Genomic DNA, 21,705 nt, shown 5'->3' on the forward strand with positions numbered 1-21,705 from the left:
TGGTGAAGTAAGCAAACCCACGAACACTGCTATATATAAAGGGTAATGAGCTGGCTGTGAAGGCAGCCATAACCGTTTACAAAGGTGAGGCACTGCACAACATAAAAGGAAGAGGAAAGTTTATCTGTGTGCTTTGAATCAGACTCTCAGACGGTGCTGCTAGATTTCTGTGTCAAACCTGACTGACAAGGGGCAGTCATTCCATAGGCCCTTTCAGCTCAAGTTCTGACTGTGTGTCTGCACCGTGGGCTCTGCTGGAAGGGGTGCCTGGCCAGTACAGCTGATGGAGTTGGCCCTCACCTCCAGGCTGACCTTTCCCTTGTGACTCCTCTGTATTTCATGCCTGCCTGATGCCAACACACAATCCATACTGACAGAGCACAAGGGACCATGGATAGCTAAGACCAACACGGGGGAGGCATAGGACGCACTGTGGCTCCTGGGTCTATCATCGTCCAGGCATTGGCATCACGTGACCTTTCAGCCTAGTCATCTCTTATTCCTTTTGAACAAAGTGACCTTCCTCACCTACTTAACTTGGGGAATCCCACTCAGCCTTCCTCTCAGCTTTCCCTTACAGGATCCATTGGCATTTGTATTTTAAAAAAGAAGATGGCAGTTAATACAAAAGAATCTCTAATGAGTGGGATTCCTGGCAGTGTGTGAGCAGGAAGTTGGTGTTTTAACCTGCGTGAGGCAATATTTGGCATGGGTTTGGCAATATTAGACCTGGATCCTCAGGTCTAAGAAGCAAGCAGTTGTCTGAATGGGATTTGCTTTACAAGTCAGCAGAAACACTTCCAATTGCCAAAGGAGAATCTCATTATCTTTGGGTGCTTTTATAACAATTATTATGGCACAAGCTTGTTAATTCTAATACCACCTATGGTAGCAGAAAATAGAAAATAACCCACGTGTCCATAAAAAGGCATATGAAGCAATACCAGGTATTTTCATATTCTGGAAATAAAAGAAATTAGATGGAAGGGAGCCCTATATATTCTGTCTTGGAAAGTTGTTTAAGATGTATTTCTGAATGAAAAGGAAAACAGAATAATAATCTATCTAGTAGGAAAAGACATACAAGAAAAACTTCCCAAATTAGTTTTGTATATTTTTTTGGCATAATTATTTGCTGGCAAATACAAAATATTCAGAAGCAAGCATACCAAACAGGTGACAGTTGTGTGGGGAAAAGGGCAGGAAAAGGGTGATGATCTGAACTGTTTTTTAAGGTTTTTTTGTTATTTTGAGAGAAACGGAGAAGCATGAGTGGCAGAGGGGTAGAGAGAGGGAGAGAGAGAGAATCTCAAGCAGGCTATGTGCACTGCCAGCATAGAGCCCAATGCAGGGCTTGAACCCATGAAACCATGGGATCATGACCTGAGCTGAAACTGAGTCAGACTCTTAACCGACTGAGCCACCCAGGAGCCCCCTGAATTGTTTTTTCGTAAACACAGAACCCATGTGTATACTTCTTTTGTAATTAAACACTTTTAAGTGTAAAGCCAAATGGTGAACGACAGCACTGAATCTGTGTTTATGAAATGCCAATGAATCAACACACAGCCAGGACACTTCCGGGTGAGGGGCTGGAGGGACATTCCATTCTTTTTCAGTTTCTTCTATACTTTACCTCTTGGCAACTTCTGAGCCAGCTACAGACATAGCAAATGGGAATCTGATGGGAGGGGGCTTTCTATGAAGATGATTTGAGGCACCTGTTCCAGCTAAGGATCTTCTTGTTCTTAATGCATAACGTACAGAGAGGCAATATGCCGATCAGCAGGGTTGCCATTCATACGCTTCCTCCCGACTGTAGCCCACAGGGCCCTGTGAGGGTGGTCACTGCTCCACCTTTTGAGAGCAAGGTGCTTAACCTCCCTGCTGATGCCTAGCATTTATCACACCTCCTCTTTACACAAGCCCACGCATTGATGTGGGTGCTTCCCTGGAGAAAGTCTGAATGGAACAGAGGAAACGAGTATTGTGGTAACTTAACACAAATCTGTTTGGGCCAGATGCTCTCATGCAATCCTCATTTACATGAACAAAGCTCCACGAGTGGAGGTGAGCTGTCGGCAGTAATGTCTGTGACTAACAAACATAACTGCACCGACAAACATTTATATACTTGGACATTCATTACTGAATAACATTTTTGGTTAAAATTTTAATTTTATAGGGAATAGATGAAAAATACTATTGAACAGACTATTATTTAATCATCTCTGATGTTTTCTTTTATAGGGGTCAGGGCTTATTTGCATTTCACATACTAAGTTTACCAAAGAACAGGTGAAACCTATTAAGGGGTAGCCTAAAATGTGTGTGTGTGTGTGTGTGTGTGTGTGTGTGTGTGTGTGTGTATTCTCAATAAACTGAAGAGTGAGGGTCCCTGCCTACACTTGTGTCTGGAACAATTTAGATCCCTATGTGCTGGGACCTCCCCTCATCAATACCAAAGAGAAAATGATACAACTTCCTTGACTGAGTTAGTGAGAAAAAAGTCAATTCTGAAATTAGCTTTAGGGGTTTCCAATGCCCTTTACAACGTCTAAACATGCTGGTACATGCAAGTCATAAGACTCCTTTTTTGGGCACTCCCTCACCAGTAAGCGTGGTTATGTCAGCAGCCCTTTGCAGTTGTTTTCCACGGTGTGCACGCTGATGGCCTCAGTGACCCCCTTCCATAAAAATGTCATTTGTATTTTCCTCAGATTTTATGCTATGCTTTGAATAAATCACAGCTTATCCCTGGTTTTCCAAAGTTCTAAGAATCCCTAACATCAACAATACAAAAATCTGATGGTACACTTCTGTGTTGTTTCCTTCCTTTACAAGAAAAATGTGTGCTATTTGGGTCATTTTTTTTTCTTAATTAAAAAAACGTTTGTCCAATGTCAAGTACACAGGTGCACAAATGGAAATGTGGACGTCCTCACCTGTGCACTGCAGCCAGCATGAGAGAAGGGGGGCGGCTGTCACGTGGATCCTTCCCTGCTTGGGGGTGTCCCCCTCCCTCTCCACCTCCTCCCTTCCTGCTCACCTCCCTCTCTTTTTCACATTTCAAGATCAGGATATTCAAACATGTACAAGTGAGAGAAAATGGTATAATGACTACCCATATCGTCCATTACCTCACCTTCAAAATTTTTCATTACCTACCTGTTTTTTTAACATTTTATAACAAACGTCGGGGCACCTGGATGGCTCAGCTGGTTAAGCATCTAACTCTTGATTTGGGCTCAGGTCATGATCTCCTGGTTTTTGAGATAGAGACCTGCATCGGCATCTGCACTAACAGCGTGGCACCTGCTTGGGATTCTCTCTCCATTTCAGTCCCTCCCCGACTTGCATCCTCTCTCTGTCTCTGTCTCTCTTTCAAAATTAATAAATAAACTTAAAAAAAAAACCAAATGTCACACATCATATATCCTTAAAAGATAAGGTTTCTTTCCTTTAAGTCAAAACAAAATACCATTGTTACACCTAAATATGAAACTATAAGATATTTAGTTAATAAATAAATGTAATATAAGTATTTATATTTAGAGATAACCTAATGCCACCTTGATAGTTAATTTTATGTGTCAATTTGGGCCATGGGGTGCTCTGATATTTGGTCAAACATTATTGTGGGTGTTTCTGTGAGGTTTGTTATTGGTTGTAAAGAGTAGGGGCGCCTGGGTGGCTCAGTCAGTTAAGTGTCCGACTTCAGCTCAGGTCATGATCTCATGGTCGGTGGGTTTGAGACCCACATTGGGGTCTGTGCTGATAGCTTGCTCAGAGCCAGAAGCCTGCTTCAGATTCTGTGTCTCCTTCTTTCTCTGACCCTCCCCACTCATGCTCTGTCTCACTCTATCTCTCAAAAAATAAATAAATGCAAAAAAAATTAAAAACAAAAGATTTTAAAGAGTAGAGAGAATAAAGCGGGCTGCTCCACCAATGTGGTGAGGCCTTGTCTAATCAGGTAGAACAAAAAGGCCTACCCTTTCCTCAGCAAGAGGGAATTCTTCCTGCCTGATGACCTTCAAACCAAAAATTGGCTTTTTTCTTCTGCCTTCACACTGAGGCTGAAACACTGGCTTCTCCTCGGTTTTGAGCCTTCTGGTCTTTTGTAGCAGCCACACTATTGGCTTCCCTGGTTCTCATGCCTTCAGACTTGGACTAGAAACAAACTGTCAGCTCTCGGTGTCTAGCTTACAAAGTCACCCTGCAGATCTTGGGGACTTGGACTTGCCTACTTTTAGAATCATGTGATCCAATTCTTTATTTTATATATCTACATATATCTGCATATATATCTACATAGACCTATATAGATATAGATAGATCTATGTAGATATATGTAGATATGCACTATATGAATTTATATATAATATATAAATTATATATGTGTGTACATATATATATATATACATATATACATAAAATTTCCTATTGGTTTTGTTTCTTTGGAGGTCCCTGATGAATATATCACCTTATCAACAGTCCATATTTAATTTCTCCAAATGGCTGAAAGATGTCCCTTTACATAATGTTTGGATTAGAATCCAAATAAGTCCACATACTATTTTTAAAGTCTATATACATCAATTACACCTGTGGAAAAGTCATGAAATAGTTTCTTTTATGGTATTTCTTAAACGATATTGGATAAGCCCCACAACACAGAACATTAAACACAAACTTTTAGAATGTAATCCCAGATTTACAAAGATCAGGATGCCTTAAACGTGTCAAGACTGGACACAGAAAGAAAACGAAACATGTTTCCATGAACATCGGTACACTCCTGATGAGTCACCGAGCTTCTTTGCTCGCTCTACCTTCCACATCTCTAAAACAGGAGGTGAACCTATCAAATATTTACTTGGCCTTCTTCACAGAGGTGCAATGAGAGTAAAGGGTAGTTTCACAGAAATAGTTCTGAAATGAAATATCATAAAATGAAGAAACTTTTCATCATCATCATCATCTTCTCTATCCAAGGAACCCATGTTGTTTACTTGCGAGTGGGGTCTTATTCTCAGATGAAATTTGCACTATTCATACAAATCTGTGCTGCATTACTAAAAGGACCAAAACAAATAAGTTGTGCTGTAAAGCAAAAGGCCTGGTCTTCAATCAGGAGTAATGCTGTAAGTTTCACACGCGCTGGAAAACAGCAGAGGCTGACCTCTCGAGGTCACCGCTTCAGTCACTCACCCAGTACTGTTGAGATAACTCTGTCCTATGCTGCAGTCCTTTGACAGAGAAGACGGATTGAACCAAAATGCTGGCAGACACTGACCATTGCTGTGTCGCTCATAACCGTAGTCACTGTGAGGGGAAGAGCCAAGAGAAGCCTGTCAGGAGGTGGCAGACTCACTGAGGACAGTTTCATGGCAGTCCACAGCCAATGTCTACTCTAGCCAATTAGTCAAAAAACAAGATTTCACTGAATCAATACCTTTCCAAAAATGGAACTCCTTTTCCCCTGTGGAATATCTATCAGTGACCCAGAATAGTGTCAGAAAGGATAACTTAAGAGCAACAGAGATGCTTATGTAAAGATGAAGACTCAACGACCAATAATTCCAATTAAATGGCTCTAAGCTGAGAAAGCAGATTATGTTCTCATTAGGAGAACGCATAACACTGATGGTGGTTGGGCCCCAAGAAAGCTACTAGTGAGAAACATGCAGTGGTGGCGGTCAGCCCTCAGCATAAACATCACTGACACAAACACAGCCACGTGTGGCACGATTCTCATTACGGGTGATGTCTTTGGGGTGCTCTTGCAAGACATCTGGATCTACCAAGTAGAGCTGAGCCAGGTCTCTCTGTGCACAAGCCATATGCTGCAAAGTCACTGCAGAGAAGGAAATGTCCTTCAGGAGTGTCATGAGCATTTCTCCGAGGAAAAGTTTTGTCCTAGTCAGTTAGCATTGTCAGTTGAGACTAACAGCTTGAGATCCTGTCTCTCTCGTTTGGAAACAGCCAAAGACTTTTCTCTCAGCCCCCTCTCTTTCTTGCTTCCAGAGCTCTCTGTGTGGCCTGATATTCTTGGCTTCTGGGAGATGAACTTGGGCACAGAGATTGACAACAAATTGACCTCCACATGCACAGACAAATCGCAGGCAGTCACCAGCAAGCATTAGTATGAATTGGTCCATCTGTGTGATGGAGGTGAGGGGCTGGCACACTGGGGTCAGGATGGGAGAAACAGGCTTATTCCTGGGGCCTGTCACTAGGCAGCTGGCACTTAGAATCCTGCACATGTCAGCTAGATTTGATGCTGGTTCAACACAGCACGGAGAGGAGGACTTCAGAAATGCTGCCTGCAGGACACCCGGTGTTCATTTCAGGGAATTACTTTACAAATGCTGGAGATGGCAGGCAAGGTCCCTGGGGGACTGTCCAGGGGAGAGCCAAGCTGAGAGGGAACATTTATTAACAACCACCTTGTATTACCCTGTAGTCAAGGGGACTCACCGAAGCTCTGGCTACTGGTAGAAACTCAACAAAGTCATAGTGAGTCTTCCAAAATATTTTTAGAAGTCATGCAGTAACAAAATCCCTATTTGACCAGAAAACCTTGCAATGGCCTCATTTATGATTCATTGCCCACTTCTCAGAATACATTTCAGTTAGGGATAGATTCCAATCACAAATGAATATAAGAATTGGGCCAACACTGTAGGAAAGTGAGAGATAAGGGAAGGGAGAAGCCTAATTGCTTCCTTACTCTGTGTTCCTTTTAGGAAGGATTAGATTAGCTAGATTAGCTAAAAACAGAAGTAGAAAAACAACACATGACAATGATAATAACAAAAGACTCACTTACTTTAGAACCTTGTAGCAAAGACTGCCCCCAAAACCAAAACTTCCAGGAGACATCAGGGAATTGAAACATCTCTCTCACTTTTTGCTTTGGTTTCTACTAGAATACATTTGCTCTTTATGAAGGAATGAGTATTTGGTAAGGCCAAAGCTAAATGACTAAGATAAAATATCATCCTTTACAAATCCTCCTTGAATAGAGTGGATAAAGAAGAAACAGTTGAAAGGAGGGATGGGGCATATGACTTTAAAATTCCATGGAAGTTTTCCTGTGAATGCATTTCAGAGTGTCAGTCTTAAAAGGTAGGGCAGAGATCAAATATTTTTTCACTGTAATAATTGTTGCACTGGCTAAAATGGAAGTTACAGGTGGGGAGGCCCCTCAAGAATTCCTTGTGAGCTCCAATATAATTGAAGTTGTTATCCTCTGGCTGAGCCCAAGAGATATAGCACTGGCTCTTGGCTTGCCTTGTCTATCAACAAGAGGAGACCAGCCTGGGGTAATTGGTCTGAGAGCCGGTGGGCAATTGTAGGCCTGAGCAGAACTATTCATTCAGGGCACGTCTCTAAAGGTCTACCATGAGAGAAGACTTACATTTTCTGATTTATTCACTGATATTTTGATGCACAGATAACAGATCTATGGTTGCTACATAGGTAGATATCCAATGCTAAAGGAATAATTGTGCAGGTCAAGTTTTAATGACTTGACATTGACATATATACTTAGCAATTCCTTTTTCTAAAGCAAATCATATAAATAAATTTAAAGAAAAAAAAAGAAGAAAGGAAAAAGAAACAAAAAATGAGCTGGATATGATGAAGGGAGTTACCACCTACTCATCCTTAATTTCCAACCTCACTTGAATGCCAAACACTGACCTAAAACAAAGGGCATCACTGATGCCACAGGCTAGCTTTCTGCTTATGTAATGCTTCAGAAAGAATACTGTGGTGTTCAAATATCTTGGTACTTTTCTGGTTTATACTAGCTTAATCCTGGTAAAGGGAGAAGTCTCTTGTACCTCCATGTCCCCAGAGCCATAGACTACCAATGCCACTGAATCCTTGGCTTGAAATCAGAAACGTCTTCCACAGCTTGTATACACAACCATCAGCTAACTAACCACTGACTGAAAACTCCCAGTAACAGCAAATATGCTGCTTTATAAGCTCATTGTTCTACTGCCAGGAACGTAGATTCTAGGAAGTTTTTACTTTGAACACACATATATTTGCTCTCTGAAAAGTCAACTTATTGTTTTCAGTGGCATTGTCTGAAGCAACTCAAGGGGATATCTGGTCTACTTTTTGTCCTGAGATTTGTCAAACATATTGAGATAACTACAAGACATCTTCTGAATCCTCTTTCAGTCCAAAGAAATCCCTAGTTTTTTTTTCATATACACAAGCACACAACCAGTAAACCATGTTGTCCTGCAGAAGTAATTTCATAAGAATACGAGGCTTGTTGCTTAGCTCTATATATGTTACTATTATTTCAAATCTCAGCTTTCGTTAAGACTCACACAGATTTGATGCACTGAGTGGCTCCAGGGAATAACAGCACAAGCTTACCAGTCAAAATCGGCCTCCGTGCAGACACAGGGTTCAGATTCCATAGCTCCTGCGTACTTTCCTTGCATACACTTCCGCTCTGATTTTCGCTTCTTATATATCCTTTTTGCTCCCATGATGCATGCTTCCCCCTGTAAGGAGACAAGGATCTCACGCAGTTGGGCACATCCCTTGGACCTTCCTTGCTTCAATTCAGGACATTAAGGGAGATGTTCTCAAACCTTAGTGTAATCTGGACATAGGTCGCCTGCTTTGCACTAACGGCATTTTCTTCTTGATGTCTAGAACCCTGGTATAGAATGCAACTATTAATGCAATCCCAAGAAGCATTGAGGTGTGTCAAAATCATCTTTGTCCCCTGATGTATTCGGCAAAACTTTACTTGGCAAGGTGTGAGGCAAAGTGTGATGAGGGACACACAGATAACTAAGACTCAGCTTATAACAAATGTATTGCCAACAAATCTATGGTAATTAAGTTTAATTCTTCTGTAATAAAAGATTTATGCATTTGGTCATTTATGAGCAGGGTATTCCTAAGAAGTATAAAGATCCATTTTGCCTCAATTTATTACACCTCTGCCCACATAACTTTATAGCACTGATTTATGTCTATCTACCGGACAAGTGAGAGAAGTAAACTCAGTGTTTCTGCACAAAATAAATAAAAGCTTTGAATATCACAGTGATTACATATCTCAAAAGGGAAAATCAGAGCAATGAACATGAGTAATCCTTTTATTATTGAGTCTGCGAAAAGGATTTATGATACTAGCTGATGCCAACCTTACTGTCAAACACAGCTTTCTTTGTGTCTTAAGGACAGAAAAGGGTTTTGTTCAGAGTAGTACACACTGTGTTTCTTGAGCAAATTCACCTTAACTGGTTGTGTGACTCATCTATATGTAAAAATATTACTCTGACCATTGAATAACACAGGAGTTAGAGGTGCTGACCAACTCACATAGTAAACAATCCATGTATCACTTTAGACTCCCGCAAAACTCAATTACTAATAGCTTACTGTTGAATAAAAGCTTTACTGACTGCATAAATAGTTGAATAACACATCTTTTGTGTGTTACATATATTAGATAGGGAATTCTAACAAGAAAGTAAGCCAGAGAAAAGAAAATGTTATTAAGAAAATCCTAAGGAAGACAACAATACACTTAGGGCACTGTACTGTATTTATTGAAATAAAGTCTGCATGTAAGTGGACCTGCACAGTTCAGACCCCTGTTGTTCAAGGGTCAAGTGTACTTAGTCTAGGTTTGGGAAGATGATGGGTCATTCCCTGAATACGGTGATGGCTGTGCAGTGAGAACTTCACCATGTCCTTGGAGAGACCTGCAGAAAGACTTCCACCTTGTGAAATCAAGTGAGGGATGTATCTGGCCAAGCATTCGGATACCAGCAGATCGGCAGAGGGGCCAAAATGAAGGAAAGTTTCCTATTAATAATTCTGCATCCTTGTACCATGAGTACCTTGGAAGGAAGCAAGAAGCACTACTCCATCCCAGGGAATCACAGGGTGACAAGGGAGGATTTTACTGCTCCCTCGCTCACCGAGAGTAATTTTATTATTTTACATCTCTGCATCACTAAATAAAACTGAATCCTTTTCCCACCCCTGCCCCTACCCTGCAACCATATGACATGCTCAGATAAATTATGTTTGGATCTGCGTGCTGAGCTGGTATTTCGAGTTGTAAGTCTAAGCCAAGCACATTTGAATTTTATCTCATTATCTCCAGGACAATAAAAAAAAAAATTACTTCACAACAAGCTGCAAATGTTGAGTTTGTTCACCACTGTGGAACATAAAACATGCAAGAAAGCAGTAGATGGACACTGTAACCTAGAGAACCCCAACTCCTACACTCTCAGGGCCAGCTTTCCCCCAACACGCCCCGCATGCCTTCCACCCAGAACTCCACCTCAGTTCCCTCGTCCTACCTGGCTGTGTAGCTGCCAGGGTCTGTAGTCCTCCTCGGCACAGCGTCTATCGAAAATGGACTTGTAGTCCACCTTGACCAGCTGCCATTCGGAGCGGTGGCTGAAGTGTCCAAACACTCTACAGAGTTCATAATGATAAAAATAATCACAGGAGTAATAGGGCCAATAGCTAGTGTTCACGCGGTGTTTGCTCTGAGCTTAGTATAATGCTAAACACGTGACACTGATCATATCAGTCAATCCTCAGAACAGTTATGAGGAGGGTTACTATTACTGACTCTCTACCACAGATGAGTAATTTCAGGCTCAGAGAATATTTTTAACGTGCAAAGAAATAACTAAGAACTGGCAGAGTCAGAACCCAGGGTGTCTAACTTAAAAACTCACTTCTGCATATTGTACCACAAGAATGGTTGGTTGATAGAAAAAAATATATATAACAAAAAAATAATGAATGCTGCATTCTATGTGGTCCAAGATTACACTTCTAGGTTCTCTTGCTATAATGCACCTGGTTCCCATGGTTTCCATACTATTTTACCTTCCCACCAATCCCTAGGGAATGTGGGCAATAGGGCCAACTAGTTAGAACGGTTTCCTACACCGTGCATGCCACTCTCCTTATTCAGAGAGATTCGGGTATATAATGAGGTGTTTGAATCATCAATCATAGATATCTGTGGATAAAAGTCACTAAGTAGCCTTTTCAGTCAGATTTGTTTCATCTGTGTTTTGCAAATATGAAAACTGAATAAAGATAAATTATAAAACAAATTGCTAATTGAGCTATGTGTACCATGGGCAAAAGAGTAGGTATTAGGCATATTAAACATTTGTTGGTCTTTTCTATCATTAAAAAAGGGGAAGAAAAAATTGGAAAATGTACCAACTATTCACTATGATTTTTGACGATAAGGTTGACTACTTTAAACCCTTCTCTCTGTTTTCCATGTCCAATTTTCCAGGGGAAGAAAAAAAACCTCACTGTTTCATATTTCAAATTCAAAGCTCATGTTTTGAAACCCTTAAGCAGGCAACTCATTAATCAAGTCTTTCACAAATTAATGATCGTCACTTTCCGGACCAGAATGAGTGCAAATGCAATTTCACAAGAACAGATTGTTCTCGCAGCTTTCCTAATATGCCTCACAATTGGGTTAGGTAAAGAGCCAAGGAAAAATAAAATCCTTTGTGGGGTTTTGATCAAGCACTGTGTTCTGCCTTAAAGTGAAATCATTCTTATATGCCTGTGATTTTCTATATATTGAGTTTATTATTAAAGTTTTAAATTTATCGTATTATTTTCTGTTGAAATAATGACTTCCAATTTCCCTAAGCCCATTCAGCATAGGAAAAAACTAAACAGTGCCCTTGTGCTGCCAGCCCTTGGTATGGGTCTCCTAATTAGTAAAGAGCCAAGAAAATGGCCACCCACATTTTTCTTTCCCCTCTGCTGAGGTATCCTGCATTCAGATGTACTGACCTTGGTAGCAATTTCAAATGTAACAGTGGCAAAGTGAATAGGCTTTGCTAAAAACATGTTCCTGGATTTCTATTAAGAGTAGAGGGCATCATAGTTTTCCACTTACGTCATGATTAGAGTCTCTTCCCCAGGCTCGCCCAAAACCCCATCCACAAAAAGTGGAATAGACGTGAAACTGTATTTGCTCCAAGATCTCCCTTCATCAAAACTCAACCTAATGAAAGTAAAAAATAACAGGCATCAGATCGCAAAAGAAAAAAAAATCCTTTCAGAGGAAAAATACTATCATCCAGGAGAGAATACATTTTAAAAGCACCTGGGGCACTATCAAAGCGAGCCTTTTATGTGAATACGTATTCTTAATTACATCAGAAGGTAGAAATACAGTTAGCCAAGCGATTTGTAATAACAGATGTGTTATAACAGCCATAAGGGGGAGAGTTGCATGAAATGGGAATGATAATAAGTCTTTGGTAGGATTTTTAAAAAATTTAGATATTTTATTAGATCTTAGATCTCAATGTGACCTTCTCAAAAACCTCAGCGGAATACAGGAGCAAGCCTTACTGGTGATTCTGAAGAGCAATGGCCTTGTGAGAACTACTTAGATGGACTTGAACCAGCTGCCTCCAAGTGATCAAACCCTTGGTTGCTTCCCTCTTAACACGGTTTCAAATCCTGGCTGACTCAGTGAGTGCATGGGTACAGAAGGAATGGCTCTTGCGAATAAGAGAAGTCTGCAACTTTGCAGGGGACACAGGATGTTTCCTCTGCTGCTCCTTTCCCTTGGTTGCCTTCCCCCAAGCTAAGGCTCTGTTCCTCTTATTTCTGTAGTTTTCCCTTCAGTCTTCTAAGTAACTCACACCAGAGAGGAAAATCAGGCTTTTGGTTTTGAACAAGCTAGCACTGTGGAGAGAGTCCTTTTCAAAAACAGAGATGAAGGATTCTACTGGAAACCATTATGGAAGTTAGGCCTTAAATGCCCATCTGGGCAAGACCTGCAGGTAGAGGTGCAGACTGTAAAACCTCTTCCTCCAATAGAATCAAGGGGAAATGAGACAGGAACAGACTTGCCCTGAACTGCTGGTCTCTGTGCTGAACACAAGTAAGGAACACATGTTAAGCTACTCTTGACTTCTACCTATTTTACCTGACATACCACTGTACCCACAAGTGTGTGGAAAGAGTAAGGTACTGGGGAGGGTACGGTCATATTTGAAAACCATAATGCAACTCTTCTCTGGGGTAGAATCTCGATCTTTCTCAATCTCCTTCCCTCCAGCCCTACCCTCCTCTGTCTTCCCTCCTCTCTGTCTCCTTTCCTCCTCCTTTTGTGAAACTGCTGGTGGTGATCTTATTTTAATAGAGCAGAGGCATAAATGATGTTCTAGTAGACTTTGGCATTTTACTGCAAACACAGTCACCAACTGATAGCCTGACTCCTCTACCGGTCTTAGCAGTATAGAACCATCAGGTGCATGACTCATAGGCAATCAGTGCCGTTACCAGAGATGTCGGATCGGGAGAGACGTGTGCTTCATAGCAACCAGGACTCCACCTTGATCCAGATACAAAACGCTGTGCTCTTCTTCGAAGATCTGCAAGAGGAAAACATGCATATGGACACATACCCACAAACACACACACCCAGAGTTCAGAGAACTAATCTTCATATGAGGAGAAAAATCCTTCCCATGATAGAACAGCGTGTCTCAAAATCTTTGGAAAGACAGGTATAAATAATGCTCCCAAGGAGGGCCGCGCATACCACTGGCATTGTATAATATGATTTTAGGTCTACCACAAATGAATCTGAAGAATTAACAGTTATGTATTCATGCTTCTATTCCCATCATGTTGTGGTAAGTTCTGTTGATTCCCACTTCTCAGAATATTGGGTAACCATCATATTGTGTAACATCTTTGGATGGAAGAAGTCTTAGAGATACATTACACCAGCATTCTCATTTTTAGAGATCAGAAACCTAAGGTTTAGAGAGATGTGGTGACTTGCTGAAGACCACGTGTGTAGTAATTCATGGGTCTGAGGCCCGCAGTATTACAGTCCCCTTTCCGGATGTAATTTTTTCAAGTTTTCGAAGTATTATGGAAGAAAGCTGGTCTTACTCAATTCATAGATTTCTACCAAGCCACAATGTAGTTCTGATCCAAATAAAATCATCTTTGGGTTCATGCATCATGTAGGTTTTCCTCCAAAAGCGGAGAAACCAATTTGAAGTCAAATGGAGATGGGTTACACACAAGGTTCGTGTCCTTTCTATAGAAGACGTGTACTGTTTTTTCATAATTGCCTGTCGGTTTCACCTTGTCTGTGGTTACACTTGGTTTACTCTTTCTATCTAAGATGCACCCCAGGATTACAGACGTAAAGAGTCTTCTGCTTTGTCTGGGGTGTTGGAAGAAACAAAATGGGTCCTGGCTCTTGACCTGTTCCCCAGAGGAAGCCTAATAGTCCATGTTTCCACCCACCTCCAAGCTCAACAGCTCTGGCGGTTCTTAAGCAAACGTCTTTCCTGCCTTGCTCTCCTCAAACCATGTGAATCACACGGAGGCCCCACAAAGGGTCAGAAGCTAGGAAGTGGTAACTGGACCATAACATGGGCATCTCTGTCTAAAACATAAAGCAAGGAGCTCATTTCTGTGTGATTACCTGTGCATCAGATTTCAATTTACGGGGCTAGTTACTGTATGATAATTAAACGTCAGTAGGTTATTAAAACATATTTATTGAAGTGTAACAACCGTGCACTAGGCACATATCTTGTTATGACTGCTAAACCTCATTAAATGCCTGTTTTATAAGCTATGGGTATCTAATTTTCATTAGGAAGAAAGAGAGGAAGCATTTAAGCTAAACATGTTGCTTTACAGTGATTCCATTTCTACTTTTCCTAACATATGCACCCTGATCATTATGCCTCTGTCTTCTGCACGTCACACGTAAACATTTCAGAACACCACCTGGGTAATGGCTAGCTTAGAATCATTGCATTCCTCTATGTTCTGACTCCGAGACAAAGGAATTTATAAGGGCAGCTCTGTTTTGGGTATATAATCTACTCTCCAGACTCTGTGTTCCCATATGCTAAATTCTTTAGGATCCCTGTTTCTTTTTCTGGAAAAAAAATTCAGCCAGATCCAATTTGGTTTCATTGTCACTTATAGCTTTCTTTATATAGAGGCTCTGAAAAAGGGTCATGTTTATTGAATGACAAAACAAACAACAACAACAAAAAACCCAAATTGCACAAATGGGGCGCCTGGGTGGCTCAGTCGGTTAAGCCTCCAACTTCGGCTCAGGTCAGATCTCACGTTCGTGGGTTCGAGCCCCGCGTCGGGCTCTGTGCTGACAGCTAGCTCAGAGCCTGGGGCCTGCTTCCAGTTCTGTGTCTCCTTCTCTCCCTGACCCTCCCCCTCTCATGCTCTGTCTCTCTCTGTATCAAAAATAAATAAAAACACTAAAAAAATTTAAAAAATAAAATAAAATAAAATAAAAATAAAAACCAAATTGCACAAATATTTGCTAACCTCAAAGCCTTTGCTAAACTTCAAGACTCCCATAAAACAAAAAGGAAAATAAACACACTGACAAGCTTTAGGATTTACAAACAGCTGAATGAGTTCTCAGAATTTAACCCAGTTGAACGATTTTTATGTCATTTAAACTGGAGCATCTTGACCCAGGATACTTTCTTACCTGCCTCCACGTGTTCCCTGCATCTGAAGAGACAAACATGCTGATGTCACTGTCTGATAATTCAGAACCTATGTTACCTAGAAAGAGCACATCACCATTAGTGAAAGCAGCTGCTCGCAAAGGCTAACAGTGGGCTGTGCTGGCAATCTCCACAGCCCGAGATGGACTCACACTGTAAACACTACATCTGAGTAGGGTTTTTCCGCATAGTTGATTCAGGGTCAATGGCTTTAGGTTGACTTTCAAAATATCTTTTTGCTTACTCATTAAGTTCCTAGCACAGATATCTAGCTTCTTAAAATAAATACAATCTTCCACAGCAAGCCAACCAGGCAAGCTTCTTACCTGAAGCCACTATGATGCTGGGGGCAGTGTCTCTGCTGGCGATGATCCCTGAGGTGTAGGGGTTCTCAGAGACCTTCAGGTGAAGGTGCAGTGAGCAGTAGGGCTGAGAAGAGGAGAAGCAAGTGTTATGAAAGCATATAATCGAAATGGTCATTTAAAGTCCAGATTCAGAGCATCCATTCATCCCATTCATCCATCCATCCATGCGTGTGCCTTTCATTCCACAGATACCTGGTGTCCACTAAGTATAAGACAGGTGTCGAATAGGGGAAGGAAGGGGCCCCTTTGTTTTAGGTCTATTCTACTGCCTTGATTGCCATTTGGTCATTCAAGATATATTTCAGTACTCTATCTGTAAAACACGAGGCGTAGCTCATGAAAGACACTGACTAAAATTTGGTCTCTTAGTTTAAGATCTTTCTATTGATTACCATAAAGAGAGACTATTTTAACAGCCATAACATCAGTACATATGGAATATGAAGTTTGAGAGGCTGATGCAACTATGTCCAACTCTGGGTCAGAAAAGGCTTTGGGGAGAACATGGTGCCTGAGGCAATGATGTGTAGAATTTGAAAGGCAGGTGAGATGTTCAGGAGGATGAAGGATATTTCAGGTCTGCGTGATATCAGTAACAAAGAAAAGAAGCAGAAGAGTTTAGCTTTAATACAGAAGGTGGCTAGGTTAGACCGAGGAGGAGAAATGGATATGCAGTCAGGAAAGAAGGCTTGGTCAGACTGGGAGGGCTCTGAAGAAGTCAGCTGGTACCTCTCAGCCACCCTACACTGAAGAACTTGGTCTCAGTTGGACAGAAGAAGCCGCGTATGAAACTGTCCTAACATCTATTAGATGATTGACATAGTATGCGTGTCAGGGTATTATCAGGATCACTATTATCCAATATAAAAGTCATGCTGGTAGACAAAACGTACCAGTAATAACAATTTAAATGAAAATTTAAGGGGCTTGATATCTGTGTGTAAAAATCTTGATCAAATCCTCTGATTAAGCTATCAACAGTTCTCAAACGCAGGATGATAAATCTTACATGAATTTCATTTAAAATAGTTCTGGCACTGAGTTGTCAAAAACTACAAGTTTGTGTCTGAACCCACATCTCTTTTCATCTCTCAAAAAGATTATTTTCTAATCTTATCGACTTGAGTTTTTGGAATCACCAATGTATCTCTGTTATTACTTTCATTCTGCTCTGTATGTCTCAGCCAGCAGACATTCAGAGAGCTACAGAGATACAGTGATTAAATTTATGTGGGATAGAGTAAATGACAAACTACAACTGAAGCTCAGGAAGAAAAGCAGCCAAAATGCTGGCGAAGTGTAACAGGGCCTTTCTCCCAGCCAACACAGAAGGTAAACTTTCAAGGGAGAATGATAGTAAAATGATCAGTTTTGCAAGGAAATTTCATGGAAAGTTTTCCAAAAGGAATTTTTAATTTATAACGTTCCATAAGAGGAAAGAGTACTGCCCAGATAGAAAGGATGGGGGTGGGGGTGGGGCAGGGCGCCTGGGTGGCGCGGTCGGTTAAGTGTCAGACCTCCTCTCAGGTCATGATCTCAGAGTTGATGAGTGGGAGCCCCGCATCAGGCTCTGTGCTGACAGCTCAGAGCCTGGAGCCTGCTTCGGATTCTGTGTCTCCCTCTCTCTCTGCTCCTCCCCTGCTCTCTCTCTTTCTCAAAAATAAGTAAACATTAAAAACATTAAAAAAAATAAATATATAAAAGGAGTCAGTGGGAACTAAATACCTGCCTTCCTTTTGCCCAAGAGGAAGACTAGGACAGGTACTGTTACACTCAGATGCGAAGAAAGGGCAAAGAGATGTCAAACCATTTTTCCATGTAAGTTCTCCTGACAACTGCAGCTCATCAGGATCCCCTCCTTCTCTGATTTGTGAGTTTATTTGACCACATGTAATCTTGTGTTATCTATCTAAGGTAGCTACAGTCTAATCTCCCTAAGCGATAAACTCTATAAATAAAGAGAAAACTTCAAGTACTACTTTGAGACTTCTATGGAACTTAGCACAGAATCTAAAAAAGACAGTCAATAAATGCTTATCTAGCATGGAGCAATGGCTTACGTTAGGACTTGAAAGACCTTCATTTACTATTTTACTAGGAATAATTCCAGAAGTACCTTGGGGTTATTTATAAACCACATAATCAGATTAACATGACTCTCGCCATGGCATTCCAAGACATGCATAACTCTTAGGGGATTAGCCTAGTCCCACGGGCTTTAGGGAGGGCCTTCTGTGTCTCCCAATAGAGCAGAACGTCCCTGGCTAAGGGAGCACCTGGTTTGCAGTCTTGAACCGGATGCTTGCCACCTTCTTCACCACCCAACAGTCTAGAAGATTGTGATGCTAGGTCGCCACCTGGCCTGATCAAGGATTCTTTGATGTCTGGCCCTGGCTGTTCCAAAGAGCAGAGGGCATTCTCAACTGGCCACGTCAGCCCCGCTCTGTTGCTATGGCTTTCAGAGCCCCGAGATAAATTAATTTGAGAAGAAAAGACACCAGTTCAGGCTGTATCAGCAACAAGACGTGCTCTTTCTGGTGCACTTTTCCTCCACTCTCACATTTGCAGTACTGGATTGCCCCCAGCTGGTGGGAGGAGAATATTCTGTGGCTTTTTCTTTTTTCCTTCTTCCATTTGTTTAGGGAAGTTATAGAGTCCACATCAATACTCAAAGAAAAAGAATGGTAAGTGATTTATCTTTACTTTTTTAAGCTAAACTTTTCTACCTGACCAGCTTTGAATATGTGTCAAAGTCAAGTCACCAAAAATTAATAGAGAGGATTATTATGATGGTTGTCAAGCCACTGCCACTGCCTGCAGGCCACAGGTCAGGGCTTGCTAACTGTTATGCACATTTTGCAGTGGCAGGGGGCACTCTATCTACCTCATCCTTCCTTCCTTCTTTCCAGCCTTCTTCCCTTCTTTTCTCCCATTGCCAACCATGTCATAAGTACCTGAGTATCTTTGTAGTTATCTCTAATTTGGAAGCATCAAAGTACAGTTTGTCACAAAGGCATCTATTTTCCTTATCTTCCCATATTAAGAAAATACAGAACTGTACGTTGAAACCACCATAATCTAGCAGCTGATGTAGAGACCTTGCAGGGCACAGCATACATGTTTAGAAACTGTCCTTTGTGTCTTTACTCACACACAGTCAGACGGCATGGCATATCATCAACTGGTCAATACTAGGAGCAACTAGATCTCTCGTCTTTAATCTTTCCAGGATCAGGTTCAGATTTTGAGGATCTGAGGCAAGTTAAGGATTCTATTCCACGGAAAATTACACAAAGGCACATGCACACAGAGCTGTATGTTCAGTTTCAGGGAATTCACAGAGTCCTGAAGCCCATCATGGACCTCTACGTCCCAGTTACGTTTCTTTTGCCATATTCTTTTCTTATTTTAACTAACAAAATCCCTTGGCCATTGTAAGTGCTCGATAAATGTCTGTTAGATTTAACCAATCCATTAACTAGCTACTATCTTCTGAGCATTGTGGATGGCTAGTAGAAAATTTCTAAATAACAGGAGATATGCCTCCCACCATGAATTAAATCAACTTTTACAAACTGTTAGATTATTTAAGAGTCAAGCAGCATCTCATTCCACCTCCTCTTTTCCCCTGCCTCGGTGTTGACAGCCTTTGAGTCTCATATTCATGGTACCCTTATCCCTGGGTCTCCTAATCTGAGTATTGTACTGAAAAGCCAAATCAGACCTTTTATCACTAAGGCAGCAGCTAAAGTCTAAAATAGAATTCTTCAGATCCATCCCTGCACACATACATTTGTGCTATTTATGACCCTGAATATCAGGAGCTAGAAATCCATTAGATTTTTAGTAAAGAGTCAACGGCCTAGGAGAGAGAAGGCTCTGGGCCAACGGGCTGAGTCTGGGGCATTCAGCTGCACTCCAATCCAGTCACAGCCAGTGCAAAGGCATGGAATGCTGAGTCAAGGATCTCCTGGGGGTAGCTGGCTGCTTAGCTCCACCAGAGAACTGTCAACTGAATCCATAAAGAAGTCACAGCCTTTCTCCTCAGAACACTATGCCTTCCCTAGGGAACCAAGGATTCGTCACAGGCTCAGCTCACATATCGCCTCTTGGGAACCCAATTCTGAGGCTTTGGTGGCAGATGGACCATGACCTGTAATACCCCATCTAAGTGTACAATGCGCTCTTCAGAGAAAAGAAATCCTAGCTGAGCCCTCCAGGCAATCAGTCAAAAAGTCCTAAAAATACAGCCCCAAATTACTCTGGATGTCTTATTTCTATAGACTACATTTAACCAGGAACATTCTGTTTGGGGCTGTAATTCTGAACTTGTTTCACATTTGTAACAGCCCTGCTGGAAAATCTCCTGTCTAATCACTAGGTTGTGCTTTTGGTGACACTGTCACTTTCCAAGCACTCACAATCTAAAATCACTTTTTATCTCCTCTCTGCCACCAGCTCCCAAGCATAAAGAAGGTTCTTAATGGTCTGAGTCTCCTGTAGCTCAAAGATTTTCTTTTCTTTTCTATTTTGTGCTTTTGGCAGATTTTTATAAGTGAATTTGGTCCCTGCTCTCCTACTCCCTTTGCCATTTCCTTTCTTCAGTGTGTTTTCTACAATTCAGATGGAAACTACATCAAAGACAGTTAATGAGGGAGGCAGGCCAAAGACTCCTGGGTGCCATACACTTAGAGCTCATTAATTCGTCTCTCCTGGATCTTAATGAGCCTACTGATTTTGTTAACTGTAGGGTCAACCTAGGCCTCTGAGTTTCAGAGATGGATATTATGAATCCCTCAGTGTGGCTGTCAGTGGCAAGAAGAGTTTCCACTCAAGTCCAAATGTGAAACTCAACCAACACGTGTCAGCGGAGCACTGACTTTGGACAGTCAATACTCATAGCCACAACCCATGCTGAACACCTACCACGTGGCAGATTTTTGAGCTGCTTCTTTGGAGTGGGCAGAAAGACAGCTTAGCCCCTACACTCATGGAGCTCATATTTGAGCAGGGGAAGGTGGACAAGAGAGTCAACACATATGTGCTGATTTCAGAGAACTTCTCGACAAGGGTCATGGATAAAAGAGTTGGGCCAATTCTTAGAAAAAACGTAAGGATCTGAATGCCAAGAAAAAGCCAGATGAGGGAAAAGGCATTTTAAGAGAAATAATGTGAATGCAGAGCCCAAGATACAAATGAGCAGGGTGAATTAAAGGTATGCAAGAAAGTGGTGTCCTCCCCCACAATGGCCTACATAGGGAAGGAAAGAGAGGCTGGTGAACAGGCAGAAGAAGAAAACTGGGGCCAGACCATATGAGACGTGGCAGGCCATGGTTATGTACTTGAACTTTATTCCACTTGAATTAGAAAGTCATTAAAAACTTTAAGAACAAGATCTGAATTTTTAAAGCTCAAGGTGATCTCATTGACATAAAATCTGAGAAGAGAGAAATCTAATCTATAGTAAATGAAAGCATATTTATGGTTGTCTAGCACCGGGGTGTGAAAACTCACTGCAAAGGGACAGAAAGGAATTTTTGAGTGACGAAAACAATCTATCTTGACTGCAGTAGTGGTTACATAGGTACACAACATTTGTCCAGAGTCATCAGCCTTTACTCTTAAAATTAGTATCTTCTATGTATACTTTACCTCATTAAAGTTGGATTAAAAAAGAAAAGATCTCACTGGTTGCTGGGTGGAGGAGAGGTTGCCAGGTAGAGACGGGAGGACTAGTTAGGAGCCTCTCACTCCAG

At 41.4% G+C, this 21,705-nt stretch overlaps 1 protein-coding gene across 1 annotated transcript in view; it reads right to left on the reverse strand.

The window, feature by feature from the left end:
* Positions 1-21,705, reverse strand: part of SORCS1 (sortilin related VPS10 domain containing receptor 1) — a gene marked incomplete at its 5' end in the record, with an annotated part of 502,465 nt that overhangs the window by 80,579 nt on the left and 400,181 nt on the right. The window contains 7 exons of the mRNA XM_029920325.1: positions 5,212-5,325; positions 8,407-8,537; positions 10,365-10,482; positions 11,954-12,061; positions 13,354-13,445; positions 15,566-15,642; positions 15,911-16,013. Of these exons, the coding sequence (XP_029776185.1) occupies positions 5,212-5,325; positions 8,407-8,537; positions 10,365-10,482; positions 11,954-12,061; positions 13,354-13,445; positions 15,566-15,642; positions 15,911-16,013 (743 nt within the window). The remainder of the gene's footprint in view (positions 1-5,211; positions 5,326-8,406; positions 8,538-10,364; positions 10,483-11,953; positions 12,062-13,353; positions 13,446-15,565; positions 15,643-15,910; positions 16,014-21,705) is intronic.

Source organism: Suricata suricatta, chromosome 2 (assembly GCF_006229205.1).
Source record: "Suricata suricatta isolate VVHF042 chromosome 2, meerkat_22Aug2017_6uvM2_HiC, whole genome shotgun sequence".
In the NCBI taxonomy this organism is placed as follows: Eukaryota; Metazoa; Chordata; class Mammalia; order Carnivora; family Herpestidae; genus Suricata; species Suricata suricatta.